At 39.7% G+C, this 26,204-nt stretch overlaps 7 protein-coding genes across 9 annotated transcripts; 4 read left to right on the forward strand and 3 right to left on the reverse strand.

The window, feature by feature from the left end:
* The first annotated feature begins 574 nt into the window (after positions 1–574).
* amd (alpha methyl dopa-resistant) lies at positions 575–4,906 on the forward strand. Of its 2 annotated transcripts, XM_030385854.2 has the most exons (3): positions 575–1,036; positions 1,108–1,342; positions 3,663–4,906. In XM_030385854.2, the coding sequence occupies exons 1-3, from the start codon at positions 957–959 to the stop codon at positions 4,869–4,871; spliced, it is 1,524 nt and encodes a 507-aa protein (XP_030241714.1). In that variant the 5' UTR covers positions 575–956; the 3' UTR covers positions 4,872–4,906. The 2 variants fall into 2 exon arrangements, with proteins under 2 accessions (XP_030241714.1, XP_030241715.1); XM_030385855.2 differs by lacking the exons at positions 575–1,036; positions 1,108–1,342 and adding an exon at positions 2,796–3,428.
* Positions 4,907–5,322: 416 nt separating this feature from the next.
* Positions 5,323–7,444, forward strand: LOC115563211 (protein anon-37Cs). Its single transcript, XM_030385832.2, has 2 exons — positions 5,323–5,655; positions 5,724–7,444. Exon 2 carries the CDS (start codon positions 5,726–5,728, stop codon positions 7,298–7,300), a length of 1,575 nt encoding a protein of 524 aa, XP_030241692.1. The 5' UTR covers positions 5,323–5,655; positions 5,724–5,725; the 3' UTR covers positions 7,301–7,444.
* Positions 7,445–8,132: 688 nt separating this feature from the next.
* Positions 8,133–12,887, reverse strand: Ddc (aromatic-L-amino-acid decarboxylase). 2 transcript variants are annotated; one of them, XM_030385827.2, is made up of 3 exons: positions 12,691–12,887; positions 11,058–11,143; positions 8,133–9,739 (listed from the first exon to the last, which is right to left on the reverse strand). In XM_030385827.2, the coding sequence occupies exons 2-3, from the start codon at positions 11,135–11,137 to the stop codon at positions 8,374–8,376; spliced, it is 1,446 nt and encodes a 481-aa protein (XP_030241687.1). In that variant the 5' UTR covers positions 11,138–11,143; positions 12,691–12,887; the 3' UTR covers positions 8,133–8,373. The 2 variants fall into 2 exon arrangements, with proteins under 2 accessions (XP_030241687.1, XP_030241686.2); XM_030385826.2 differs by lacking the exon at positions 12,691–12,887 and adding an exon at positions 11,255–11,411.
* A 3,005-nt stretch (positions 12,888–15,892) lies between these two features.
* On the reverse strand, positions 15,893–17,505 carry Phb1 (prohibitin 1). The gene is made up of 4 exons (XM_089257219.1): positions 17,361–17,505; positions 16,696–17,131; positions 16,207–16,630; positions 15,893–16,146 (listed from the first exon to the last, which is right to left on the reverse strand). The coding sequence occupies exons 2-3, from the start codon at positions 17,125–17,127 to the stop codon at positions 16,232–16,234; spliced, it is 831 nt and encodes a 276-aa protein (XP_089113345.1). The 5' UTR covers positions 17,128–17,131; positions 17,361–17,505; the 3' UTR covers positions 15,893–16,146; positions 16,207–16,231.
* Positions 17,506–17,594: 89 nt separating this feature from the next.
* l(2)37Cb (DEAH-box helicase 16 lethal (2) 37Cb) lies at positions 17,595–20,578 on the reverse strand. The gene is made up of 4 exons (XM_030385822.2): positions 20,147–20,578; positions 19,953–20,089; positions 18,307–19,873; positions 17,595–18,242 (listed from the first exon to the last, which is right to left on the reverse strand). Exons 1-4 carry the CDS (start codon positions 20,494–20,496, stop codon positions 17,615–17,617), a joined length of 2,682 nt encoding a protein of 893 aa, XP_030241682.1. The 5' UTR covers positions 20,497–20,578; the 3' UTR covers positions 17,595–17,614.
* Positions 20,579–20,828: 250 nt separating this feature from the next.
* l(2)37Cd (general transcription factor IIIC subunit l(2)37Cd) lies at positions 20,829–22,643 on the forward strand. The gene is made up of 4 exons (XM_030385834.2): positions 20,829–21,023; positions 21,080–21,281; positions 21,340–21,469; positions 21,531–22,643. Exons 1-4 carry the CDS (start codon positions 20,904–20,906, stop codon positions 22,552–22,554), a joined length of 1,476 nt encoding a protein of 491 aa, XP_030241694.1. The 5' UTR covers positions 20,829–20,903; the 3' UTR covers positions 22,555–22,643.
* A 493-nt stretch (positions 22,644–23,136) lies between these two features.
* Positions 23,137–24,119, forward strand: LOC115563210 (uncharacterized). Its single transcript, XM_030385831.2, has 2 exons — positions 23,137–23,863; positions 23,933–24,119. Exons 1-2 carry the CDS (start codon positions 23,387–23,389, stop codon positions 24,011–24,013), a joined length of 558 nt encoding a protein of 185 aa, XP_030241691.1. The 5' UTR covers positions 23,137–23,386; the 3' UTR covers positions 24,014–24,119.
* The last annotated feature ends 2,085 nt before the right edge of the window (positions 24,120–26,204 follow it).

Raw genomic sequence — 26,204 nt, forward strand, 5'->3', positions numbered from 1 at the left:
TCGAGCATACTCGAATGACTGGGCGGAACTCTATAGCAGGTGTTTATGCAGCTAGGTAAGGGGAGGAGAAGGTCAAGGGGAAAGTGGGAAATGTTATGCATCTGAAAATGATTTGGAGGGACTTTTTGCCAAAGTGACAACAGCTAAGACAAGGTAATAATTATTATAAACCGGATTGTAATAACAATGGATCATCCATTAAATGCACTAAGAGAAAAGTTGGTGAGTGAAAAATAGAAAACAAGAAAATTTAAGAACTTTTATATGAATTTAATGCGATCTTTGCAATATGCTGATAAAGCCTCAGATACTTTGTGCAGTGTAGCTTTTCAATTCAATATTTATTATAAACTCACAGGTTCTGGATAGTAACTTTTAAGATGTTATCCATATTAATTTTACTCAAGTTTGTCAATGACAGACAATTATCAAAGACATACAAAGACGGAATTGTATATAAATTTCTTGCCGTGTACTCGCTTTATAAGACAATTAAACGCATTTCATTAAAACATCATCGACGATTTTCATGCTATTTTTGTTGTTTTTGTTTTGGTCGTTTTTATGTGTCTGTATGTTGAGTGTGTTGATGTTGGTGTTTGCTATGAACTTGTCTTAATGTCGCTACAGCGTTACGAGTTACATAAATCTCGCCAATGATAACGAAAAACTTGCTGGCTGTGCACATTTTTACACATACTATGCAAGTGGCTCATCCAAAAAGTATTGTTTGAAAGTTTTGACCGACTGCGAAGCGAGCTTGATCGAGTCTTTGACATGTCGCAGCGAGTTTCATTTCTCGATTCGAATGTCAACGGTGAACAAGTGCAAAAGTCAGACGTCGCAGTGTATCATCAGAGAATCGAAAATAAATACGAATAGATCACAGGATACACAAATATAGAATATTCATATATACGCATACATACTCTATATATCATAGAGTGCTGTTTAAAATGGACTTTGGCGAATTTCGCGAGTTTGGTCACGCTTCCATCGAGTTCATAATCAACTACTTGAGCAGCATACGTGAGAGGTGTGTGTGTGTGTTTTGTGGGTGTGTGTCTATGTGTGTTATCCTTTTCAAGCAATTTGTTACCTTCACAGAAATGTGCTATCCAACGTGTTGCCTTACGATGTCATCAATCAGCTGCCTAGGCAAATACCAGAGCAACCCGAGCACTGGCGACAGATACTTGAAGATCTGGAAAATATTATCCTACCCGGATTGACCCACTGGCAATCGCCCTACTTTAATGCCTTTTATCCGTCATCCACATCCGCCGGCTCCATAATAGGAGAGCTGCTTATAGCGGGCATAGGAGTCTTGGGCTTTAGTTGGGTGAGTCATAAATATGTGGAATCAGAAAATGAATATTTAAGCTTGGCAAAAAATTACAAAATATTCAAATATATATCGAGCATGCAAATAACATTCATTTGATCGAATCAATTTAAAAACTATTAAAACATAGAATACAAATATGCATATTGATTCGCTTTAAGCGCTCGATAAATCTATACAGGAGATCTAACAAAGACACAATCGTCATTGAGTTATTGTAGAATCAGACTGTATGTATGTATGAATCAATGATTCTTGATTCTGTCTAGAATACAAGTTTGTTCTATTATTTTCAAAATTCTTCCTAACACTATTCTAATATCCACATCTCAACCATCTATATAGATCTAGCTTTTCATATATGGAAAATATTATTTATTATGCCTATATATTATTATGCCTATACATGAATTTATGTACGTGCATTAGTGCACAATAACCAGAGTTCAGTCAAAATCATGGGTGAAGGCCAACTAGAAGACTCATACGTGTTATGTTACAGTGAAATGCGCATTTATTTCACATTAAGTTAGAGATTAAAATTCAAAAGGTTTTGAATTGATATGTTGCAGTCAATCAGGTGTCATTCCTTTATTTGGAAGAGATGATGTTAAGAGAAGCGCTGAGCCAATGTCAACAGAAGAGAAACCTGTTGAGAGCAGCTACGACTAAGTGAGAACATAAATGCGGCGTTGTGAGAAACACACTGTAACTGGGAACAGACATCAAGTAGTGTGTGGGAAAGTAGCAATAAAAATCTGGGTTTTACTTGTTCAATAGTCTTACAAATTTTAAATGCAGTAGCAATAAAATTGATTTATTACATAAAAATGTTAAAAGAACAGTCAAACCAAAACCTGTTGGTTCTAAGCGCAGCTAAAAGTGCCTGGGAACAGCTTGCAGCTGGCTGCTATGAAACGAGATAAATAAACTGAGAACAGTTTTTACTAAGTTGCAACAAGTAGCAACCGAGTGCATGCAAACGCGTAGTTTATAATTTGTTTCTGCATATTGCATGCGAGTTTCAAAAATAAATTAACCATTATTTAAGATGTAATATTTACTTTCACTTAAATACCAAACCAAAGGCCAGACAGAACAATTTTGTCTTTAACAGCGCCTGAAACTGATTGTTTGGGAACAGTTATAAAATTAATTGGAAGCATTCGGCCAACCAACTGAGAACAGTTGAGAATGCCCGTTATACTCGAATATAAACTACAAATTCGTTATGGAAAAACATAATTATTTTGAATTTGTATTTTAGACTAGTTTTGTTGTCATAGCTAAATAGGTTGTCAACGTCTTTTTTTAAAGAGATGCTATTGATTATTTGTGTTAGTAAGCATATATGTATATCTAGGCACTATTTATTCTTTATAGATTGGTGTCAATATAATTAGAAAGGGAGAGGCATTTTCTGATTGTATTACCTGGATATGAATTCGTTTCGCAGACAATTAGATGAACCACTGCCATTCGATTGTGGAGTATTAAATAAGCAGATCTCGGGCGTCAACTTGTGGACAATCGATCGCTCGATCGGCTCATCCGGCAGTATAAAAGGCATTTCGCTAGAGGTGCGCTCTGCCAGAGTTAAATTCAACTTCGTAGCGAGCAGAGCGACAAAAAGTGTTGTTGTTGGTGACTGGGTGTAAAGGTGTATAGAGCTTTGTAAACAATAAACAAAAAAGCAAACACCGAGACATACAATACGCGAAAAGTACAAATAGATATTCGCCGTCCAAAACGTGACCGTAGTTCCAAAATGGATGCCCAAGAATTTCGTGAATTTGGCAAAGCGGCGGTAGACTTTGTGGCTGATTACTTGGAGAACATCAGAGATCATGATGTGTTGCCCTCTGTGGAGCCGGGCTATTTGTTGGATCTGTTGCCCAAGCAAATGCCTGAGACTCCGGAAACTTGGAGCGAGGTGCTAAAGGACATCAATCGAGTGATCAAGCCAGGCATCACGCATTGGCAATCGCCCAATATGCATGCCTACTACCCCACCAGTGTATCCTACCCCTCAATTGTGGGCGAGATGCTGGCCAGCGGCTTCAGCATTATGGGCTTCAGTTGGGTACGTGCAGGTGAAATCTCATCTCTTGTTCAATCGAACTGAATGGAAGCCCTTTGTCCACATGCGGCAAGTGAAAGCGACAAAGAACTTGACAAACGAGTTGTTAAAGTCGCAAGCGAGCAGACAAACAAAAAAAAACTTTATTTATTTATCTCGGGGGACTGGGTCAAGCTTTATAAAATTAACTGCATTTACCCAAATGACTAAACATATTTTCCCTTTCCGTATTTGCAGATCTGTAGTCCGGCTTGCACGGAGCTGGAAGTGGTCGTTATGGATTGGCTAGCCAAGTTTCTGAATCTTCCCGAGCACTTTCTACATGAGAATGAGGGACCTGGTGGCGGTGTCATTCAAGGCTCCGCCAGTGAGGCAGTGCTGGTGGCTGTGCTCGCCGCCAGAGAGCAGGCAGTGCGACGTCTGCGACTCAGTCATCCAGAACTAAGCGAGAGCGAGATTAGGGGCAAACTTATTGCCTACTCATCGGATCAGAGCAACAGCTGCATTGAGAAGGCGGGCGTCCTGGCAGCCATGCCCATTAAGTTGCTGCCAGCTGGCGCGGATCTTGTGCTGCGTGGCGATGCACTGAAGCAGGCCATTGAGCAAGACGTGGCGGCAGGTCTTATACCAGTCATCTGCATAGCCTCGCTAGGTACCACAGGCACGTGTGCCTACGACGACATAGAATCTCTGGCCAGCATATGTGAAAAGAATCAAGTATGGCTGCATGTGGATGCAGCATATGCTGGTGGCGCCTTTGCTTTGGAGGAATGCTCGGAGCTGCGTCGGGGCTTGGATCGTGTGGATTCGCTTAACTTTAATCTACATAAATTCATGCTAGTCAACTTTGATTGCGCCGCTATGTGGTTGCGCGATGCCAACAAGGTGATTGACAGCTTCAATGTGGACCGCATCTATCTAAAGCACAAGCACGAGGGTCAGACGCAGATTCCAGATTTTCGCCATTGGCAGATTCCGTTGGGTAGACGCTTTCGCGCTCTGAAAGTGTGGATCACGTTCCGCACACTTGGAGCTGAGGGTCTGCGAGCTCACATCCGCAAACATATCACATTAGCTAAACAATTCGAGGATCTGGTGAAGGCAGACGAACGTTTCGAGTTGATTGCTCCGCGTGCTCTGGGACTGGTTTGCTTCCGGGCGAAGGGTGACAATGAAATCACATCACAGCTGCTGCAGCGTCTAATGGAGCGCAAGAAGATTTACATGGTGAAGGCAGAACATTGTGGGCAGCTTTTCCTGAGATTTGCCGTTTGCGGCATGGATCCAAAGCCGTCGGACATTGACTTTGCCTGGACGGAAATCCAAACACAGCTCACATCGGTATGCGCAGAGCAACAAGTGAATGCCCGCAAGGCTGGTGAACTATCCGAGCTCACACACCATTTAAGTGGATTACATGTTACAAATGAAACGCTACAGCGTTAGTTCAAAATAAGAATAAAGCATACTTCATATACATACGTATACACATACTGACATGCAGACAATATTAATAAATAATTTAAATTAATCTGGTCCAAGCGTTGGCAATGTAATAAAAATGTTAGATTTAATAAATGGAAAAATACTTAAAATCCATTTAAAGCCCAAGTCATTCCATTTTCAGAGAAACTAAAATGTCTTCAGTTTAAATACTCGATATGCATTTACGATATTGGTAAATATTAGCTGGCAGTGCTACCAGAATTACTAAATATAAACAACTAACTAATACGACAACTCTAAATTTCAATATATTTAACAAAGTAGTTTACTTATATTTTTATTACGTATTCAGTAAGCAATATTTTTAAATTTACCGCCATTTTAATTTATCTAAAATCGATATACTTATGCGATAAAACAATTTATTGAGCAGCATTGCCAGACTTAAGGAAAAATGTATGCGCAGCTGTTTATTGCAGGGATTGAAAACCGAATATGAAATCGCAAATACACTTTTTATAATTCTCTCTAAAATTTGTTTTATGATTTGTATTTGAAAGTTCCTAATTTAATTTCAATTTTATACAAATACTTTGTAAGCAAACGGAGCGTAACAGATATCATGCACTGTTCTGGCATTGAAAAGTGTATTTGTGAAATGTGTCAATTCGATAGTTTTGTTGTAAACCCAAATTATAGAGCACTCGCATTCATAACAAAATTTCACTGTTTTCGCAAAACACCCAGAAACTGATCAGGCCTGTTGACACTTTGATCTGAAATGGTAAGTGCGGACTGTTTGCTGCTGTTGAATATATTAAATAATTGAAAATGCTTTTCGCCTGTGCACAGTTATGTATAAACTAGCCAATAGGCGCAGCTTATACAATGCAGCAGCACTCCAAGCTGAGCTCACCGGGCTGCAACAGCATGGAAGCAGCCACCACGACTTCAACCATAATCTGGAGTCTGCCAAACGAAATGCCCAGATTGTGATAGTTGGCGGTGGTCTGGCAGGCTTGTCAGCGGCAAAGCATCTACTGTTGAATGGTTTTCATAGTACGCTCGTCCTGGAGGCAACGGAACGCTATGGTGGTCGCATTAACTCCAAGCGGTTCGGCGACACATTTTGTGAGCTGGGTGCTAAGTGGGTTAACATAAATGGCTCCCATGATTCCATGTACGAGCTGTTGCGTAATGCCGAAGGCCTGAAAAAGCAGCTGAAGCAGCCGTCTCCCGTAATCTATGTGCACACAGTGGGTGACGGTAAGCAAGATCAACAGAGCAAGGTACCAACTGGCATGGTTGAACAGATAGATACGTTGTTCCGAGACTTGTGCCGCGGATTCAAGGTGCGCGATAAAGTGAAGAGTGGCGGCGATTTGCACTCGTTGGACAATGTCATGGCATATTTTCAGTCGGAGAGCGACAAGCTGATAGCTTCATCCTTTAAACAGCCCGGCGAACAGGCAATAGCACGCGAGATTTTTCAGTCGCTGTTCAAGGACTTCAGCAGCATATTGGGCTGCTGTCTTGAGTATGTGAATATCCAGCATGTTACCTCATGTCCGTTGGAGCAGGACGCGCATCCGATTTACGTGCCCACTGGCCTGGACAACGCCGTCAATGCGCTAACCCACGACTTGAACAAACAGCAGCTGCAGACAGGCAAACCCGTCGGCCAAATACAGTGGAAGACGCCCTCAGATACGCAATTTGTGGGTTGCCTCGACGGCAGTCTGTATAATGCCGATCATATAATCTGTACGCTGCCTTTGGGCGTGCTAAAGAACTTTTCTGGTATCCTGTTCAAGCCTATGCTGCCGCTGGAGAAGCTACAAGCCATACAGAATCTAGGTTTTGGCAATCCAGTCAAAATCTATCTTTCCTACAAACGACCCATTGGTCGGTGGCTTAAGTCGAATCTACGTCCGTTGTGTCCATTACCGCAAGCAAATCCAAGCCCTGCCACTGAAGCAACCGATGCAATCCTAAAGCGAAGTTGGACTCGACAGATTGTGGAAATATCTCAGTTGCCTAGCAGCCAACATGTCCTCGAAGTACGCGTCGGTGGCGGATACTACGATGAGATTGAGAAGCTGCCCGATGCGACGCTGCTGGAGCAATTTACCATGCTATTACGAAAGTGCCTGTGCAACCAGAATGTGCCCTATCCGCAGGCCATGCTGCGCTCCAATTGGAATAGCTCCGCGTGTTTTCTAGGCGGCCGACCTTATTTCTCCGTCGACAGTAGCGCTCGCGATGTCCAGTCCTTGGCGGCACCTCTTGGCGATGCAGCACCAACACTTCTCTTTGCAGGCGATGCCACCGCAATGCACGGATTTGGAACCATCGATGGAGCACGTTCCAGTGGCATACGTGAGGCGCAACGTATTATCGACTTTTACAACATGAAGCACAGTGTCTAAAAAAAAAAAAAACAAACAAAAAAAAAATGAACAAAACTCGTTTCAGAACCCAAAAACCTAGTCAAAATTAACGGTTAATTCTATATATTAGTTATATAAATATAATTAATTAAGCACATATATTAAAAACGAATAGCGTTAAAAGGACAAAAATTGTATTTTATGAAAATCTTTCAGTAATAATCGACAACAGTTAGTATATAGAATAATCTATATCTGTGGATGAACCTGTTTCTTGGCTTTGCCAGTGCCATGATGACATTAAAACCAATCAAGATACTGTCATCTATGAGAGCAGTCGCATGAATGGTCGTTTCGATTTCCTCTATCTGAGATCCGAATGACGAATTTAATTCTATAATTAATTTCTTCTATAAAAAAGCAATTCTCTGTGAATCTCCGGTGTGCGTACATTTCGAAATACCGTAACTTAACATGTTATACAAATATTTAATTTGCCGATAGTTCGCGCCATGATTACAATAAGGTCGCAGTGTTTCGGTATTAAGACACGATATATACTTTGTTAGGTATTCTGTCGCAAGTGAGTTATCGGCTATTTACAATCGAATAAATAATATTCCGATTTTAGTATTTTTATTTTAATACATATACATATATTTCTTTGTTCAAAGGATAAAAGCTATATTTATTGAGTTTGCTCAAGAGCAGGCTGGCTGGTAGTCTAAATAAATATCATAGAGACAAGGCGATATAAAACCAAATTACACAGCTCTAGAGATCAAGATTCAATTAAGAAAAAGTAATCACTTTACGCTGGAGTGTAACGGTTTCTCGAGTCATATCCTGAGTAAAACTAATGAAACATCCATTGTGTTATTTATATGATAATGATTAATTAAGCACATTTATTAAATACGAGAAGCGTTTAAAGAACAACAACGATAACAATGATATTTGATGATACACTAATACTCAACAATATTTTGTATATATGTATGTATGTATGTATGTGTGGAGATATTTGAAGTACTTAAATATATTATATATGAGCCATGGTTATATTCCCTAAACATGTCAATTTATATATAGTTGGAGCAATAACTGTCTCTTTACTGCTTTTCAGCTGCCTCAGACTTTTCCAGTTCATCGGCTGCAGCGCTGACTTCCTTCCAGGAGTACTCCATGTCCTCGGATCGTGTGAAACGCGAGCAGACGGCCATGCGTAAGAAGTAAACGTCGCGTATTTTAGCGGGCACCATGTGAATGTTGCCACGTCCATTGATCCGCTTCAGCAGCGCTTCGTTGCGCTCGTTGCTGCCCTTTAGCCGGAAGCAAACCAGGCCCATGCTCACTTCTGCAGCCAGCTCAAAGCGCTTGTCCTGCTGGCAGAGATCACCGAACTGCTTGGCAAAGCCGCAGTGGCGTCTGATATGTGCCTGCAGATTCTCAACACCGTACAGACGCAGCACGAACCAGAGCTTGAGGGCGCGGAAACGGCGACCCAATGGGATTTGCCAGTGGCGATAGTCAGGCGCGGAGCCCTGCATGTCGTGCTTTAGGTACAGGGGATCAACATTGAAAGCGTTTACCACCCAACTGGGGTCCTTCAGCCACATGGCCGAGCAGTCAAAGTTGACCAGCATCCATTTGTGTGGATTGAAGTTGAAGGAATCGGCAGTCTCGATGCCCTTCATGTGGTGACGGTACTCGGGGCAGATGAAAGCTGAGCCTGCATAGGCCGCATCCACATGAACCCACACGTTGTACTTGTTGGCCACAGCACCGCACTCATCCAGTCGATCGAAGGCGCACGAGTTAGTCGTGCCCAAGGTGACAACAGCGTAAAAGGGTATTAGGCCAGCAGCCAAATCCTCTTTAATTGCCTGCTCCAAGGCATCGCCACGCAGACGATTGTGCTCATCAGCCGGAACTGAACGCAACTTGACGCCGCCCAAGAGACCAGCTCGCTCCACAGAGGAATGGGCCTGGGCCGAGGAATAGCCCACCAGCTTGCCAATGATTGTGTGCTCATCCCACTCCGGATGCTCCTTCTTTACCTGCTGTATCTTCTTGGCCTTGGCGCCCAGCAGAGCCACCAGAGTCGACTCGCTGGCTGTTCCCTGAATGACACCGCCACCTTTTCCTCCAGAGCAGGCCAAAAATTCCGCTGGCAGATCCAGCATCTTGCCCAGCCAATCGAGCATAACCACCTCCAGCTCCGTGCAGGCCGGACTCGCTATCCAAGTGAATCCGATGCAAGCAATCGCTCCACTCAGCATGTCCGCTACGATGGCTGGATACGAGTTGGCTGTCGGGAAATAGGCATGGAACTTGGGACTGTGCCAGTGGGTCACACCCGGCATGATGACTCTCTCAATGTCCTTCATCACATCCTGCCAATCCTCCGGCTTCTCTGGTGCAGCATCTGGTATCAATGGCTGCAAATAGCCAGGCTTCACCTCGGGCAGTACCCGCCTGCAAAGAGGAACAACAATTGCATTAGTCTTATTTTATTAGCAGCCATTCAAAATGCTATGCAAAGTGAAAAACTCAATTAAGTCTCAGCGTCGAGCCAGCAACCACCCAACTCAGTGCTCCCTAAAATCAATATTAATGTAATGAAAGAGTGTTGAGTGTCAACGTGATATGTTCCGCATAAAGCATTTTGAATATTCACTCACTGGAAATTATCGTAGAAGCTAAAAAACGTATTCCAATCCTACAGAATATCTACTCTTGAATGATTAGCATTATTACAAAGTTTATCCATTGATACTAGAATCATATATAATTATATCTCACTCGATCGCTAGCGTATATAAACTGTAATTCATTTGCTAAAATTTTGGTTCTGGTTCAACTTCTAGTTCTTAAACTTCGATTTCCCATGCCTCAGTGAGTGTAGCAGTAGGAAAAGTAAGGATGTACATATATGAATAAGATATTGCACGTATAAAGTATCGCTTAAGCTCATAATCTACTCTCATATAGACCGAAGGTCAGAAATGATCATTGTCAATCATTCATATTAAGTTTGAACCCTACAAGATACATATATAAAATCAATAGTCAATAAATTATTATTGAAAACCAATAAGCCATGATTAGAAACGCTTCTGAAAAGTTCACAAATTGAGCTCTGATAATTCCAAGGCAACACCAACACTGAATTGCTCAAGAACAATGTACAGGTGAGCGCTGTGGCCGGAGCTATATAACAATAATAATCATAATAATGTCGACCTTGACACGCCAACTAACAGACGGCAAAACCTTATAATGTTGTAATTAATGCCATTGCAAAAAAAAAAAACTTAAAATTCGTGAAAGGTCTCAGCTAGAAGGCCGAAACAAGTGAACAAATCTAACTCGAGAAACTTTCCCATTGACTCACCTGACTCAAGCGTTGTGGCAAAAGGTTATTGAAATAAGAATATAAAAATATAAAAATAAAAATTTAAAGCTCGAAAATCATTTATGTTTCGATTAAAATCGAAAGTGTAATAAGCAAATTATGTTGGAATCCAAGTATGAATGGAATATCAGATATTCTTTTAATTTGTAATTTCACAAATAAATTGTAAGCGTTTCTGGTCCACTGTGCAATGTATCGATCAATAATTCACATGCGGAAATTGGAAGGGTGTTACTAACTATAGGTCAATTAGAACGAACTTTCAAATTGAATCCGAATTCGCATTCATATCAGAGGTCAATTCGAGTCAATGAATACGTTATGTATTTATGGAATACATGAAGTGTCAATTGAATTGTAACTGGTTCGCTCACTCACCTGTCGCGCACATTCTCCAGGTAATCGGCTATATAGTCAACCATTGACTTGGCAAAGTCTTTGAATTCGGGCGCTTCCATATCGATCTGTAAATGCAATTCCAGCAGTCACATTATTTATTTCGTTTAATTAAATTTACACAAATATACTAAAAATAAAAAGATAATAACAAAACCAAAACCAAACCGAATACTCACCGAGACACTGGAATCCAGTTTATCTGCCACCAAAGTGTTAGCTTTTGCCTTACTCTCACTTGGCAAGGGCATATTAGTGTTTGTAGAGCCTTTACTCATGATCAAAAATGTATATTTACTATAGCTAGCTAAAGCAGCATTAGTTATTAGTGAATGAATTAAATGTTAGTTAAATTTAAATGCTGTGTAAGTATATGTTAACAGCTGCTTGTGTAATATAGAAATGTAGAAAGCTCTCAAGTCTGATAATGCTAATCAGTATAAGCTCTGTAATGTTATGCTCTAATGACAATAAAGATTAAATATAACAACTTTATTAATTAAATTATAATATATTATTAAATAAAAGCATTGCACCGACAGCATAATAATCAGTAAAACTTATAAATCTCTATATGTTTAGGTACTTTAGATAATTATCTATCTGATAAAGATGTCTACAGTGAATTTAGAAGATATAATTGTCTTGAAGCAGACTACATTATTTCAATTTGGTGTACAGTAATCCAGCTCAAAAGCTTTTAGAAGTGATCCAACTATAAAACTTGTCATAGTGGAAAAGTCGAATTTAATTCAATTGCAAAACGTAACTAAGGTCTACAAAAATCCAACTAGCAAACTTGTTGATGTAGTTACCAATTTGCATAATACATAATTCTCTTCTTAGTCCTTAGCCTACCCAACATACTCTACAATTTATGAACAAGTATACAAATAATTCACTCTGTTTTAGTCTCAATGAATTTTTACTTATTCTATTTGAAGTAAATTAAGCTATTTGTTTAGCCGTAGATTTTCGATTTTGATTTGGTTAAACTTAACAAACATTTAATTTCATACCACTTTTATATTTACCCAATTTTTTGAAGTGTAAGAGAATACACGTTTAAGCAATAGAGCAAAAAAATGTTTTTTTTTTTTTTTGTTTGCCAATTTGTTTGCTTGACTTTAGGCACAACAAGAACCTTGCATACAATCAAAAGTTAATTCGCTTGCAGTTTCATTTTTACTGTTTAGCTTTAATAAAGGTACGTGGAAAACCTTTTGCAAAGCAAACAAGTCAACCCAGAGTTGTTTGGCCTTGAGGCTCAAATGTAAAATAAGTAAAAGCAACAAGTTATAGAAACCAGATCAGAACCAGGTCCAACTAAATACAAAATTGATAAGACTGTTTGGAATGTCGAAATTGACCAAATAGACAACAAGGCTAAGTGCTGAATGCTGAATGCTAAGTTAAGTTGCGTTGAGTTGAGTTTTGATTTAAATTAAAGCACATCTTAAAAGGTCATTTGGCAGCATGTATACGCATTAAGTATACGCTCCATTGCTTCAGTGTGATTATTATGTTATGTATTTTAAAGCACATTAATTGTTTAAATATGGCCAAGAGGCACACGCATAACAACTCACATATATATATACACACACACACTCACCGCTGTGCACTTAAGTTGACTGCTTTTAATTATTTGCACTTTTTTTCGTCTTGGCTATTGCTGAGCTTATGTTACGTTAAGTTACGTGACGTTACGTTACGTGGCGATACGCGTTTGCTATTTAGTTAGTTGCTCGTCTATGATTTAGTCAAGAGGTGCCCGCTCCGGCGTCCGTTAGCCAACTGAGTGCTGCTCGTCGTTCAACGAGGCCTTTTAAAGCATCGCCTCACCTCGCCTCGATTCGCTCCGCGTCGCTCGGTGAGCTTTGTGAGCCGCGAGTGCAGCCGCAGGACCGGTTCACTCGCTTCCCTCAATCGCAAATCTCAAAACGCTGAGCTGGATTTGAATAAATTAATTTGTACTATAAAACAACAAGTGTGCCTCGGTGTGCATATAATTTATATATACTTTTGCTAACAAACCAAAAATAATTTTTTTTTTTTTTTTGCACGCGCCATGTCTTTTTCACACAAAGTGCATTAAACTGCGTATGCAAGATGAGAGAATATATTTCAGTGAAGCTGAAGACTAAATTAGCATGCGTATAATCCAGTTTTTTAACAGTAAATAAGAGAATTCCCCATTGTGATTCATCCGTCGTATGTGGGGGATTCCTCAAACTAACAGAGGCGACAAACACGAATTGAATAGTAAACGAGAAAGAAGTATAAAAAACATTTCGATGCAAAATAAAAAAACTAATTTACATTAAACACTCGATTTGCTGGACCAAATTACAGAAATTGTTTTTGTAACGCTAACTCATAGATAAAGCAAAAAGCAGAGGGAGAGAGAGGAAGAGAGAGGCTACATTAATGTATGCTGACGTATGTTCATTTGAGCTACGCTCTGCGTTATTTGCGCTCTCTATATCCATTCACATTACGTGAATTCCACTCTCTTTAGATTCTCTGTCTCTTTCTCCCCTTCTATGGGCATCAGAAGGAGTCGGCGCCACCCAACTGTTGCTGAGTGTGTGCGTGTGCCTGGCATTTCAACGAAGCCACTTTGGCAAATCACTTGAATGAATCAACAGATTTTTGCCATGGCAACCGTTAACTTTTCTCTTATTGTGCTGTCGCACAATAACCCACCCCCAAGGGGAAGCGTTTCTGCTCTAATGAGTGGGAGGGAGGGAGAGAATGTTGATTTTCTTACTCGATGCTGAAGTACTTCCATTTGATTTATGGCTGACTTGAGTTGAGATGCTGAGGGCTTGTGTGACGGCGCCCAGAAGTGGGGGATTACATAAACGAGCAGACAAAGCTCAAATGGATTCTGTATGCAGTGATAAAATTGCTATTGGAAATATTTAGCATATATAGATAAAAATAACTTTTGCACTGATAGCCTTAACCCTTGTTAAACTTTTGTCGAGTTAGGGATACCGAAAAGGTTCATTATTCATAGCCAAATGAAATTGGGCAGTTATAAAAAGATTAAATGAGTAGAGTAAGTATAGGTTTTTGTTTAAGTTATATTCTAACTTATTTATACTGAAAGCAATCAACCGTATCTTTGTACAAAAATACGTGATTATAGGAAAGGTTTTATTTTTAAATTTAAAGATTATGTTGAAGCTATCTAACAACTTTTAGAATCTGTGTATGTCTCTATTAACTTACTAGTTTAGATTAGTAGACCATCGAAACATGGCGACATACATATATTATCAACGTTCATTGAACATAAAGATACTCTATATGCTTCCAAAGAAAAATATATATCTGTATATGAACTTACCAACTTTTGTGTATTTTGTAGCTAATTTCTAATAAATAGAATTAATCAAGTATATGTTAATCTCCTCAAGAGTCAGAGACGCCCTCTCCAATATTTATTCTTAAAAAATCCAAAAAAGTTTGAGCGAAATAACTAGTAAAGATAAGAGAATTTTTTTGTCATACTAATCATTGTTAAACTCTTCAATGATAGTCAGTGTAATTAATAGTGATGTCTAACCACGTTTTCTATCTATAAGACCAGATGGTAGAGCAGTACGTGGATTAGATTAACAGTTCGGTAGTAAATTAAAAACGGTCAAAATGTCGAATGACTCGATAAACTCTTTTAGGTACTCATCTTATTTTAAGTAAATAGTTTTTTACCTCTGGTAAATTTTTACAAAAGAAAATACACAAAAATTAAAAAAGATTATACAATTAGTTATGGAAAAAAATTCTAGAATATAGATAGTAAAAGAGCAAAATATATTACTCGAATCAGTTGTAACACACAACAACAAATAACAACACTATGTGGTTTAGGTAGAACCGGAAACACATAGATAAGCCAAATTTGAAAGAAACTCATAAAAATTGACAAACAACCATTAGTTTGTAAAAATTTCAATTTCGTTTTTTTTTTTTTTTTTTTTTGTAATTTGAAACCTTTCATTTCAGTAATGAAAAGTGAAATGTTATCTCAGTAAACTATCGTTAGACAGGCAGTTATGCAACCATATTAAAGGTCTTAATCTGTCAATTTCTTTCTTAGTATAATGTGTTTTTTTTTTTTTTAATGTCAAATAAACGTCTGCATATTATTTTATTTGGGCCATTAATATGGAACAAAATTAAGATGAGAAAGCAATATATGGACAATTAAAAACTATACCTATCTTCATGATTATCTAGTAATACCTGATGTTGAAAAATATTAAGTTTTAGTTAACCTCTCTGAATGAAAATCTTGAGAAATAAAATATATATGTTATAAAAAAAGAGGCATTTCAGCTTCTTAGAAAAATTTCCTGTATTTACTTATATATATTTATGTAAATACAAGTAGTATATATATATATATATACTAATATTTACATATGTAAGTCTCCTTCATATTTGGCTGTTTTACGTCTAGTAATTACTGTGATGATATAAGGGATCTCTAATTAATCTCTTATTATCATCGACAACCAATAAACATTGGAATTTTTATTTAAATATTATATTCTATTATTTAAGTTTATACTCGTATTTCCATTTCCATTTCTTCGCTCGGATATATGTACATATTTAATATGACATATGTGTGTACACACATATACATACATATTTGTATATAATAGTAGTTTTTATTCGCCTTCCATATTAATTACTTCAAATAATAATTACACAATTCTTAACACCTTCAACGTTCTCATAGTGTAAGTCGAATTTAGCTATATATTGAATTTTGATATTAAAATTGCAAATACCAGATATTTAGGTTTCATATTTAATATGTATTTATTGTGTTGAATTCTTTTGTTCACATAACAAATTTTTGAAAAGTCCAGCAACATGTAAATCGATTTCGCCCATTCCGTCAGATGCTCCCAATTGCTAATTGTTCAGTTGGCAACAACAAAAGTTGAACAATTTATAGGAACACGTAATCAAAGCACAAAAATGATCAAAAATGTTGGCTGATTGGTTACTGCGGACGAGCGATGAATGCAAAATGCAGAACACGTTGCTGTGATGTTTGATTTAGAAACATAATCGAAAGTACTTAATAAATGCTACAGGTAGTTACAACTTAAGACGATTAGGCACGAGCTCTACTGCGCCAGGGTTGAGGGCAGATTGAGCAGGGTGCTTTGTCCGCTGGGCAAATAGGCGACGCCACGGGATCTCGATAGCTGATAGGCAATGTCCTCGGCAGCTTCAATACGACGCAGCTCAACCAGACCATCACCAGCCTCCGCGAATGACCTGGCCAGCAAATCGGCAGCAGCAGCATCACCCTCAGCTGAAATAATGGAAGCCAGCTTCTGTTGTTCTGCTTTCTCGACGACAAATCGTGCCTTCTCGGCCTCCTGCTGGGCCACCTGTTTCATTTCCACAGCCTGTGTGAATTCACGTCCAAAGGTCAAGTGAGTCAACGAGATGTCATCCAAGATGAAGCCAAACTGCTTGGCGCGTACAGTCAACTCCTGGGACACACGTTGCGACACCATCTAAAGATGAAAAGCAATTGTTTTGAATTTATGTTTAATAAATCCATCAAATTGTTTGAGCTCACCTCACGCTGTGTAATCAGCTCGCCGGCATCGAATTGAGCGACAACGGCCTTGAGCACCTCAGGCGCAATGGAAGGCAGCACACGCTCATCATAATCCTGACCGAGAATCGTATAGATCTTTGGTAGCTCATCCGGAATAGGGCGATACAAGATACGCAGCGTAATGTTCACATTCTGCAAATCCTTGCTGCCGGTTATCACTGGAACATTTCTGGGCTGGGAACGGATGTCGAAGATAATGGGTCGCTGCACCCAAGGTATGAAGAAGTGTGTGCCCTCGCCAACAACATGCTCCTTGATGCCAGTGAAGCGATCGAAAATCACAGCCCGATGGCCACCTTCAACATTATATAATGCGGAGTTCACAACGCCGCCGAGCAGGGCAACGCCGAGACCCATTTGGCCAATGCGGTTAAAGAACTGAGCAGCCATTATACTTAAAAACAAAAAACAGAAAATTATACAGTTTATATATATATAAATTAGTAAACGTCTATTGTGTATATGTTTATGTAAATCATTGGAAAGCCGACTCAGTTTCACATTTCATCAGATTTTTAGGTTAGAACGTCATGTAAACTTGTGAAGTGCACAGCTTACGCTTTTATTAAGGTATAGAATATATTTTTCTTGTATAAGTATTTACAATATATAGTTTAACTAACTTTTTAAGTGATTCTGCGTTAATGAAAAATGTATAATTACGTTAAAGACTTTACAATATTGCTCGCTGTATTAAAACCGCACGCAATGAAACGACAGCTGACAGTGTTGAAAATTGCCAATAGCGGCAATGTGAATGCATGCTGATGATTAGTGTTGCACAATAGACACAAATATCGATATTTCGATAGATTCCACAATATTTCAATCAAAAGCAATTCAAATATTATTTTCTAAAAAATGTGTCCATATTCATTTATTGCGTCATCTCTGCTCGTCCAGCTCCTTTAGGCATTTTTTTGTTAGTTGAATCCTCCAGTTCCTTTGCCTTGTAATAATGGGGTGCTACCTCCAGAAGCCATTTGCTTTCAATCTCAATGACCTGACGCATGTACTCCTTGGAGGTGAATACTAGCTCATGATAGAGCACCCATCGTGGCAGCTCCTCAAACAACGAGGAGTTCGGATGTATCATGACTGTTTGATTGTGCTTAATTGTCTTATAATTTCCGCCCTTCGACAAACGTGCCACATGATAGAAGTAACCCGCCGTTGCTGCCTTCCTCACGTTAATTGTCTCCGGCAGACAGCTAACCATATCGATTTCCACTCGCTGCATTAGACCAACCAATTGTTCTCGCACATCTCGTGCCCGTTTCATAGAGCGATACTGTATAAAGTTCTCGTAGCACCATTGTGTACTATAGTCCGTCTCCGCCCACTGATTATAGACCTGCAGCAAGCTTAGATGATCTCCATGCATATGATTGAAATTCTTTCGCGCAGTATCAGCGTGTATGATCTTGTCCTTAGGCCGGTAGAATATGGCGCTATTAACTGACAGCATGGCCGCTATGGTGACCATCTCCTCAGAGCACTTATATCTGCAAGATATTTACAAGATTTTTTACATTTATCAAGAACAAAATCAATAGTTGCAGCACATACTTTTCGCTGGCTAACAGCATTTTGCCCATCATAGGATCAACAGGAAATTCTGCCATGCGTCTGCCCAGCTTGGTTAATTCACCATGATGATTGAGTGCACCCAAAGCATATAGCTGTTCCAGTGCCAACACTAACGTCTCGTGTGGCGGCGGATCGAGGAAATCAAAGTGTATCAGATCATTAATGCCCAAAGCTTTGAGCATGAGCACTGCATTTCCCAGATTGATTCGACAAATTTCTGGCACTGTATTCTCCTCCAGCTCGTGCTTATATGCCCAGGCGGTGTATAGACGAAAACATTTACCGGGTGCCGTACGACCAGCTCGTCCCGCTCTTTGGTTTGCCGAAGCCTTTGAGATGGGCACCACCATCAATGATTCCATTCCCGTCCGTGAATTGAAATTGTTTTGCTTAGCAAAACCCGGATCAATGACATAGATGATATTGTCTATAGTCAATGATGTTTCCGCAATATTCGTAGCAAGGATCACTTTTCGTGCATTCGGCGGCGTTGGCTCAAAGATTTTCGCCTGCATGTCGCTGGGCAGATTGGCATAGACGGGAACAACAATGAGCTCGCGAATCTTAGAACCCAGGCGCTTGACACGATCCTGCAACACCTCCTGACACGTCTCGATCTCGTCCTGGCCAGTGAGAAACACCAAGATGTCACCAAGTGGCTGCGTTGCATGAATCTGCAGAACGGACACACAGCAGGCATCAATATAATCAGCCTCGGGTGCTTTCGTATAGAATATGTCGACTGGATACCGTCTGCCGGGAATGCGGAAAATGGGAGCATCATCGAAGAATGCAGAGAACTTCTCGGCATCAAGCGTGGCGCTGGATATCAACAGCTTAAGCTCAGGTCGGAACCGTGCTATATCCTTGACAAGTCCAAACAGAATGTCCGTATGCAAAGTGCGCTCGTGCGCCTCATCAATAATCATAACGCTGTAGGAGGCCAGATCTGGCTCAGAGAGGAACTCTCGATGCAGTGTGCCGTCTGTCATGTACTTGAGTATGGTGCGATCTGAGGTGCAGTCCTCGAAACGAATGCTGTAGCCCACCTCGTTGCCCAATTTCACGCCCATTTCTTCAGCTACTCGAGCCGCCACGGACATGGCAGCCACGCGACGCGGTTGCGTACATCCAATCATCTTCTTATCCGCCGTGAAGCCAGCCTCAACAAGGTATTGCGGTACTTGAGTGGTCTTACCAGAACCAGTCTCGCCCTCAATGATCAGCACCTGATGCTCTCTTACAGCTGCTATGAGATCCTCCTTAAAGGGATAAACTGGCAACGATCTGCGTGTTTCTTCCAAAGTCATGCGTTTGCGTTCCTTTTCTGTTAGCTCTGTTTCTTTGGCAGCCTTCTCGCGACTCCCATCAAGTGTTAGAGCCTGAATGAAATCAATTTGATCGTCAAGCAACAGCTCATATTCCTCCTCAGCCTTGGCATCTTTGGCACCAAACTGAAAACGCGCCGAGGCCAATTGCTCAGCTTCCCATTTCTTTTGCTCCGAATTGGGCTGCTTCTCAAAGTCATCCACCTCCACGTACTCCGCTGCAACCCAAATTGTTTAATCAAATCTTCAATATATTGTTCAATCAATTTTTCGATATGATCCTGATACTATACTTACATCGCTCGCCTTTCTTAAGGTCCTGGGGCATGTGATAGCGCTGAATGCGCTCTAGTTCACGTGCCTTCTCATGCTCTTTAGCTATATTTAATAGCTGTTTCTTGTACTGGCGTTCCTCCCGTTCCCGCTTGGTTAGCCTAAGGATATCTCAAATGAAACTTAAATATGAAAACAGTCATATGGCAAATACCTACACGCTCTCTTCAAAGAGGTACTCATCGTCGAGTATATCTGCTTCTAGCTCAGCCACTTTGTCATCTTTGCGCTTCTCCAAGTACTGTCGACGTGACTGCACGCGCAGATGTGGCACAATCTTATCTCGATCCTCATGCTCCAGTTTCAGCCGCTTAGTGGCTTCTTCAATTGCCTTGCGTCCGCCTGTGGCTTCGACCACTTTGCGAGTTCGCTCCTCATCGCGTTGCTTCAAACGATTGGCAAACTCATCACGTTCACGCAGATCCTTAATACGGGACTCCTCCTCGCTGTCGGGCTCTTCGCCACTGCTGCTACTGCTGGCTGTGCGCTTCCGATTTTTACTCGACATATTTTAGTAAAATACACAATCTAAAGCCAAAACAACAAGAGCAGTTGCCGGCTTCTTGGACTAATACGCTGTTCACAATAAATATAATATTGTATATCGATATATGAAGTAAGCAAATACGTTATCATTTCAATTTACGTAAAGCGCGGGAGCGACCATACAAATCACGAAGATCTTGTTATTTATATAAATAATATATATTTATTGCGTTAATTTAAATTAACTTAGATAAGATAAAAAATTAAATAAAATTTTCAAATGTTAACACACAATTAATATAACAATATATCGATATTTTTATACCTTTTAAACAATCGATTACTTTTCGCGCGCTACGTGCAGCCCTAGTTCTCGAAACGCACAAATCATAACATATATTTCCAGTAGGAAACAACACAATTTTGAGCATGTCTCGTCAATTAAGCTTTTGCCCACAACAAGAATATGAACTCATTGAATATCCTGGCCGTGTGGTCAACACAGACCGCATGCTGGCCACCTTAGGTGGCATTGTGAACATATCGAGGGTAAGACCTAGAAGAAAGTTTAATTTCAGTCAAAATGCTTATAGTTTCCTATGTAGGTCCTGGGAGATGAGAAGAAACGTTTGGAGCTGCGTTTTCATCCGGATAATCCATATAACAAGCCTGCCTTCGGTGATTGTACAGACACGTCGGGTATTTTATTATCAGTAACTGTGCGACGCCATAAGCGCGACAAATCGCGCCCACCTCAACATTTTGTTCGTGTCCTGGGTCATTGCAGTCGAAGCTTCTCATTTGAATGTAAGTAACGCATACTAGCATTTTGAAAATAATAAACAACAGGAACTGCTGCTGGTAGCTCTTTGTGACTTCCAGTACCTGCCGCTGTGGCACACACCCAAAAGTGAAAACGCCACCGCCGCAACGGAGCTGAAATATGCACTGGATCAGCTGCAGCCGCGCGATGTTTCGGACGTGGAATATTTCAGGTGAGCCGCACAAAGCATGGAATAAAATGGAATACAACTAACAGAAAACATTGTCTTGCAGCCGACCGCATCCGCAGCTGTTTTGCCTGCCAGAACTCTTTGCACGTGTTGACATCGTGCACAGTGGACACTATCGCATGGATGGCACTGGCGATGGAAGTCAAGAAGTGCTGGGTGTATCGGCCAAGTCCACATATGAAAATCACGATGTCGTCTCTTTCAATATGCAGGATACGTTTCCCACGCAGCCAGATGGCCAGATACTTAAGCGCCTTAAGGTCAAATATGTGTCAGACGAGCAATTCGCACGTGTTAAAAAACTCTTTGATGAAATTCCCATCTGGACGCGGATAGCGCTGCTCTACGAGACGGGCATCACCAACGAAAAGCTGAAGTGCATAATACCCTCGCTAGCCTTCTATTTCAGCAACGGCCCTTGGCGGACGCTGTATGTCCGCTACGGCTATGATCCACGCAAGGACTTTAAAAGCCGACATTATCAGACATTTGATTTTCGCTTACGCTTTGGCTCGGGCGTTTCGGAATTCGTTTACTCCCGCAAGTCCGCAAAACAGAAGAGATCAACAACGACCGCCAACGACGATTTGAAAAGTGAACTGGTCCAAAACATCGACTATCCATATTTCGACGATCAAAAGTTGCCGCGGTCCAGGCAATGCATGTTACGATATTGCGATGTGCGACTGCCCAAAATACAGGAAATGCTGGAAAAGATACCCACGCCGCTAACCGGCGCTGTTTGCAATGAGCGAACCGGCTGGCTGCCACCTAGCTTTGATTCGCAGGTGCGACAGATAGTGTGCGCCACGATCAAAGACTTGTTGCGTAATCATTATCGAAAAGAGCATCTGACTGCCGAGGTGGAGGCTGTCCCCCAGGCCGATGGCGAAGCCGAAGCCGAAGCCGAGGGTGATGCTGAGGCTGAAGCTGAGGCTGAGGACGAGGAGTATTTCATAGAAGATGACGAGACTCAAGAAGAGGATATGGATGTGGATGAAACCCCCATTGGCGAAAATATAGTCGACAAGAACATTGAACAGTTGCTTGACAATATTACAAACTAATCTTACAAAATTCACAACGAATTAATCTGTGATCTATTATAGTTTAGCAGTATAATTAATAAAAGACTTACGTTAAATGTATGTTCAAATTATAGGGCGACACAGATTTTGATCTAGAAAACTATGATGACAGACGAATAACCATGAATACCAGATATACAATTGTATATCTAAATTTGTGCAAATGAGGATTAGGTGATTAGGTGGAAATACTTAATATATATCATTTTAATATTTAATGATAATTGCAAGATCTGTAAACTTTATCCGGGTTGGAAACGTTTAACAGTGCAGAAAACAGACCCGCTCTATTCACTTAACAGTTTTAATTTGAAATACTAATATCACTCAAAGGTGATGGCTGTAAAATGTTGTCAGTGCTAAAAGACAGTGTACAAAGTATTAAATTAACAGAGTGATTAACGACGCTTTGAGTGAAATTTGAAAGCTTAACAGCAATGTAGAAGACAGCACAGTTTCTGATCAAAAATTTAAGCATTGCTGAATAATTAATTTTTGGAGGAAGAAAAGATTTATAGGTATTGTGACGTAAAGTTTAAGCAAGTAAGCCAAAAATGTAAGGCTGAGCTGCGGAGAAACCAGAACAAAGTAGGCTATAATTTAGAATTCTTACCGATTCTCTGCACATGAACAAAATATAATTTTCCGCACTTTAACGTTGTTCGTATGTTCAGCAACATTTTTGTATTTTTATAAAAAAAGAAAATATTTTATTAGTGAAACGAAAAAAAAAGAATAGAATTTTGTACTTTTAGAAATTTTTAAGTGAATATTTTAAAAATTTTCTGTAGGTATTATATCAAGGGATATAATGGACGAGGAAGAGAAAATGGATGTAGACATTGCAACAGGCTCTGGCTGCGAGCCTGAGCAGCTCAATCATCACGATTCAAGAATGAAAAACTTTATTCATGCGGCCAAAATATGGAATCGAATGCCATTTTATCAACGCGAAGCTTATCGTAATATATACGATGATGCAGAACACAGTCCTAGCTGTGTGATGATGGATGTAAGCGATTATGACAGTCAAGACGATTATCCAATGCATGATCCCAATGCAGGGAAGGCTCCACGCTATGCCAAATGCGCCAATAAACAAAGTGCTAAGCGCAAGAAGCCGAAAAAATGGATCAAACCGGGCCCCGTGACAAATAATGCTTATCTGAACTTCGTGCGCACGGTTCGACGTAAATATTGCGGTCTGCAGCCTAAACAGCTAGTAATACTCGCGGCATACGAGTGGAGAAATCTGAGCGACTCTAAAAAAGAAAAATACCGTCGTCAGGCAAGGCAACATTACTAACTATATATTTTACATAGATCTAAAGACAACCAATCTTTCTCCCCCACACAGGCTTACGAGATCAGTGCCATTGAACGCGAAAAACGCCAATCCAATTACCAAAAGCTGCGACGCACGCATTACCACCATTAGCGCACCGTCTTCAATTCCATTTTAAATGTGTAAAATTTCCAAATTTTCAGTGCATTTTAATCATTAAATGGGCTTATAAATAAAAATGAAAAAGCATTTTAAAATATATACATACATATATATATGAGCATTACGGAGCATTTGGCTGAGAATAGACCCTTTCTGCATGCCAGTTTATTATTAAATTCATATAAAATTTCAATCACAAATTAAATAAGAATTGAAGGAGCTATCAAAGTTTGCTATTTAAACTATAAGAACAACCGCATATAGTTGACATTAAATTAAATAAAATACATATTTCGTGAAGAAAAATATATATACAAATAATTTACAGAAATAAAATAAATAGATAAAGCCTGGTCAGCGGAAATCAAGAACAGAGAATGAACGCAGTACAGTTAAAGCCTTGGAAGCAAGATATTGAACCATACATGGGAGAATTAAGCAAATAAATAGCAGATATGGCTATGGGCAACGCTTCATTGGTTGAATCATAAAAAGAGATTGAATATGAGGTTTAATGTGAGGAAGATTTAGATATTGTAATCTCGCTTCCCGACAGGGGAAAGAGGTAACATATATGTCTTGGCGCACAGCTGCGCATCATGCCTACGAAATGGCAGCTTAAAGCACTACCCAACAGTAGCCATTATAAGGAATAAAATTAAGGGGCCAGCGAGCATTAGCCAATGTCGCGTTGAACATCAGAGCTATTATTGATCGCCTGGATTTGAAATATACTGACCAGCGGCCCATTTACTTGCTATGCTTCGGCAGGGCTCTTTGTCGCTTATGGAGTATTATGAGCAGGTAGAGCAAAAACTAGGCTCACTTACCAATAAAACGAAATTGACATATCACTCTGACGTTGCTGCAGTATTGAATACGAAATATAGCGCGGACGCATTATTCGTATTAATCTCCGGAGCAAGGAATACTCTTAGAAACGTATTATTATCGGCTCGTCCGAAAGATCTACGGTCTGCTTTGACATTGGCCCAAGAAGTGGAGTCAAATGGTGAACGATATTCCTTTGCCGAAAGATGTGCTTTACTATGGAATTAAAGACTGCAAAGAATATGTCGAGAAATCAAAATGAGATCAAGCTGGAATATTCGAGCAACCACCATTCTTATAAGAAAAATCAAAAGCACCATAGAAATAAACGTTCCAAATAAACAGCCCACAAGCAAGTGAGTTCATGTAGGTGGACTTATCTTCCAAACCCAAGCCGAAACGAATTACTGCTGGATATTGGATATGGGATAAACAAACCCTGGAAACCTACTTAATTCAAGAAATATATAATATAATAATATGATTTTATTTAATCATTAATATTGACAATCTCAATCACAAGGGTAAATATTGTCAATCCAACACTACGTGATTCCCATGATTATGATGAACTTGTTTAATGAGCGCTCTACAGATTTTAGCATATTGCCATAATAGTTATACCCTGAATCCATTGAAAATGGGAAATCAGGTTATAATGGTTTTGTTAAAAGTATGTAACAGGCAGAAGGAGGCGTGGCAGACCCCATAAAGTATATCTTCTTTTTCATCGATAAAAAACCTTATCGAAAATCAGTTAAATAATTTTATCTCCTACATCTTTCAAGCTATAGTGTCGAAATAAATATATATTTATTTAAATATATATTAAGACGCATTTTATACAATTTCGGTTTTTGTTAAAATTTCCCCCCACGCCTCTATATCCACCCCCTCACCCTCATATTCGTAAAAGTCGTATATCAAATAGTAGAGACTTGTGCTTCAGTATAATTGAATATCAAGCAATTAACACCAAACCTACGACGATCTGGGTTAATCTATTGCCATATCTCTACACATTATCTCTGTCCCTCTCTTATCTCATATTAGTTAGTCTTCGATATCAGTAGAGTAATATATAATAACTATGACATTTTTCAATATTTGCTTCGTTTTCTTTCATATCAGTTCGAGATTGACTCAGAACTTTTTAAAGAGCTATTGATTTCAGATTTATGTGAACTATTAAAATGGATTCCGACAATAAATATTTCAATATTTCAACTAACACTTTTGATTTAGCGAACTGAAAGTACAATTTAGTCTGAACTAAAAACCTGCAAACCTACATGAATGTCTAGACGAGACGACAGATATACTAATTACAGATAGATAGATACATAGACAT

The sequence above is a fragment of the Drosophila navojoa genome, chromosome 3 (assembly GCF_054131105.1).
Source record: "Drosophila navojoa isolate 15081-1374.11 chromosome 3, UAZ_NAV_1.0, whole genome shotgun sequence".
Taxonomy (NCBI): Eukaryota; Metazoa; Arthropoda; class Insecta; order Diptera; family Drosophilidae; genus Drosophila; species Drosophila navojoa.